The sequence below is a fragment of the Seriola dumerili genome, unplaced genomic scaffold (assembly GCF_002260705.1).
Source record: "Seriola dumerili isolate Sdu_G_001 unplaced genomic scaffold, Sdu_1.0 BDQW01024208.1, whole genome shotgun sequence".
Lineage (NCBI taxonomy): Eukaryota > Metazoa > Chordata > Actinopteri > Carangiformes > Carangidae > Seriola > Seriola dumerili.
Window position 1 is genome coordinate 4,283 of NW_019198463.1, and position 2,391 is coordinate 6,673.

The following is a 2,391-nucleotide window of genomic DNA, read 5'->3' on the forward strand; positions in this document are numbered from 1 at the left end:
GATGTCTGACACAAAAAAGAAAACTGTGTTTCAAATGAAGTAATGTCCCCACGAAGGTTAGCTACAGCTACTGGCTCACTGAAAATATCAATGTTTTTGTTTCCACAAGGAAGGTACCAAGTAATTTCAGTCAGTCCATCAGATATTCTTCTTGGACTGTCGCCACACTCCATATCATGGTGAACAAAGGTGTCATGGTACTGCTGAGAATTGCTCAGAAGCTTATTGAGAATCTCTGACTTGGACAAGGAGCATTCCCCCAGTCTCACAAAGGATATCATTGGAAGTTCAGAGAGAACAATTCTGTCTTCAATAAAACCCTTGGATTGTGAAAGTGACTGAGGTCTGTACTTTTTAACAATGTCTCTCAAGGCCCAAAGCATGAGTGTGCACTGTTGTGTGTCACAATTAGGGAGCAGCAGCGGCACAGAAAACTGACACATAGACATTTTGAGTGCCATCTCCTGCTGTACAAAAGCATCAGAACACAGAAAGAGAGCAGTGATGATGTCAAGGGGGTTCAGCATGTCACCTGAGTTTGGACTATCAACCAGATTCCTCAGATCTAACTTCGTATTCCCTGATACAGCATCACAGTCAGATTCACATTCTGATGTACATTTTGCATTCCTGGCTGTCACATTAACCATCATTAGTTTCTTCAGAAAATACCATGGAAGATCTGATTGACACTTGGCAGTTTCATCAGTAATGGTCCTCTCATCAATCTGAAGTATGTTGCTCAGTGATAACTTCTCTGTGTAGTGTTGCTCCAACCCCAGGTCTTCTAGTAACCTCTCTTGGTGTGTCTCTGTGGATATCAAGAAAATGGTAAGTAATATCAATATTTTCAATATACTAAAGCATGAATCCCTAATTAAAGGTGCCCTGTGGAGCTTCTGACTTCTCGCAGCACTATGAAGCAGTTTTTTCACCAGTGGGTCCATTTTGCTTGCGCATGGAGATGCTCATGCACAAATGCATGCATGCATCCCCTAACAAACCCTTACACATGTCATTCAAGTAATCAGGATAAAACACTATACTATTTCACAGCAATCGCAGAAAAGCAGCAATATAATCACACTTCCTACCAACACTGGCACATGTAAACCAGCTGCGGCCAGCGTAAAGGTTCCAAGAGCAGAGCTAGATTTAGAAAACATCACACTATTCAAGTCCAAGGAATGTCAGCTTTGGTTTTGTAAACAATAACTGCTTAATCATGGCCATGGTGATTCTTACTCAAGCTGAGATTTAGGACGTTTATTAACATTGTAGCTGTTTGACCACTGAGCAATGCCAGTCCTTGCACAATGTACATGCACTCTACAAAGGTCAAGTGAGTGGAGTGGACTGCCTGAAATGCATTGCCTGCCCTGGGCAAAGCCTCATAGCAGGATGAAAGAAAGGGGGGCGGGGCTGGTCAAAGGGGGTTCAAGTACTGTAAAAATAAAAAAACTATTCCCTTTCCTTTTATGGCCACAAATTCTTTATAATTTAAGTAGCTTAGTTGACTACAAAAAAATAGCGAAAAAGTAATTTCATTACTTAAGTCAACATACACTTATGTAGTTAAATGTATTTCACTATTAACCCCAACCCTAACCCAACCATGCACACAGGAACCGCCCACAGCTGAGATGACACAGTGTACAGCACTCTCTTCAGGTGTCAGGGACCTTCCTGCTCTGAAGAGTTCACGTTTCCCCCCAAAAAATGCTTCTAGCAAACAGATAAGACCAGAGCAGAGGCGGGCTGGCCATGGGGACTAACGGTTCTAATGGCGATCGGCCAGTGGACACAAGTTTTTTTTTTTTTTTTTTAAGTTATTACCGGCTCCGGTAGTGCCATCCATATTTCCATTCCCTGCGGAATTTCTTTCTTAGTCTGACCGTGGAGCCAATACTGCACTGGCTTTGCAAAATGAAGAGCCCAACTAAAGCGCCACAGCTTGACTCAGTACTGGCATTTCTTCTCTTCTACGTGTAAGTACCTTGATGGTTACATAATATTCTGTCTGTTTTCATTAGTGGCCGGCTAATATGGGCATGATAACATTAGCCGACTTGCTGATACACATATAATGAATTTGTTTGGCAAAAGTTGCTATCAATAGCTGGCTAACTGCTAGCACTCCTGTGAAGCATATCATGGCATTGGTAGCATGGGTTAATGGTTGTGGGTGGATTGTTTTTGTTGGCTGTTGTGTCTATAGGGTAACTTCATTCAGTTGTGCTTCTCCTTATGTGTTTAGTGGCCACTTAAACTGGACTTCATAACACTTCGCTGACACATTAACTGGGTGGGTGGCGAGGCCGAGGTTGTGGCCGATTAATCATTTTTTCTGTTTGAGATGATGGTGGTCTGGCAGTAACGATCCTTTAGAGG

The 2,391-nt window shown here is 42.5% G+C and overlaps 1 protein-coding gene across 1 annotated transcript in view; it reads right to left on the reverse strand.

Annotated features, from left to right (window-relative positions):
- The window catches only part of LOC111240219 (interferon-induced very large GTPase 1-like), a gene marked incomplete at its 3' end in the record, with an annotated part of 4,447 nt that extends 3,500 nt beyond the window's left edge, over nt 1-947 (reverse strand). The window contains exons 1-2 of the mRNA XM_022770187.1: nt 905-947; nt 2-811 (exon numbers count right to left, since the gene is read on the reverse strand). Of these exons, the coding sequence (XP_022625908.1) occupies nt 2-811; nt 905-947 (853 nt within the window). The remainder of the gene's footprint in view (nt 1; nt 812-904) is intronic.
- Between the last annotated feature and the right edge of the window lie 1,444 nt (nt 948-2,391).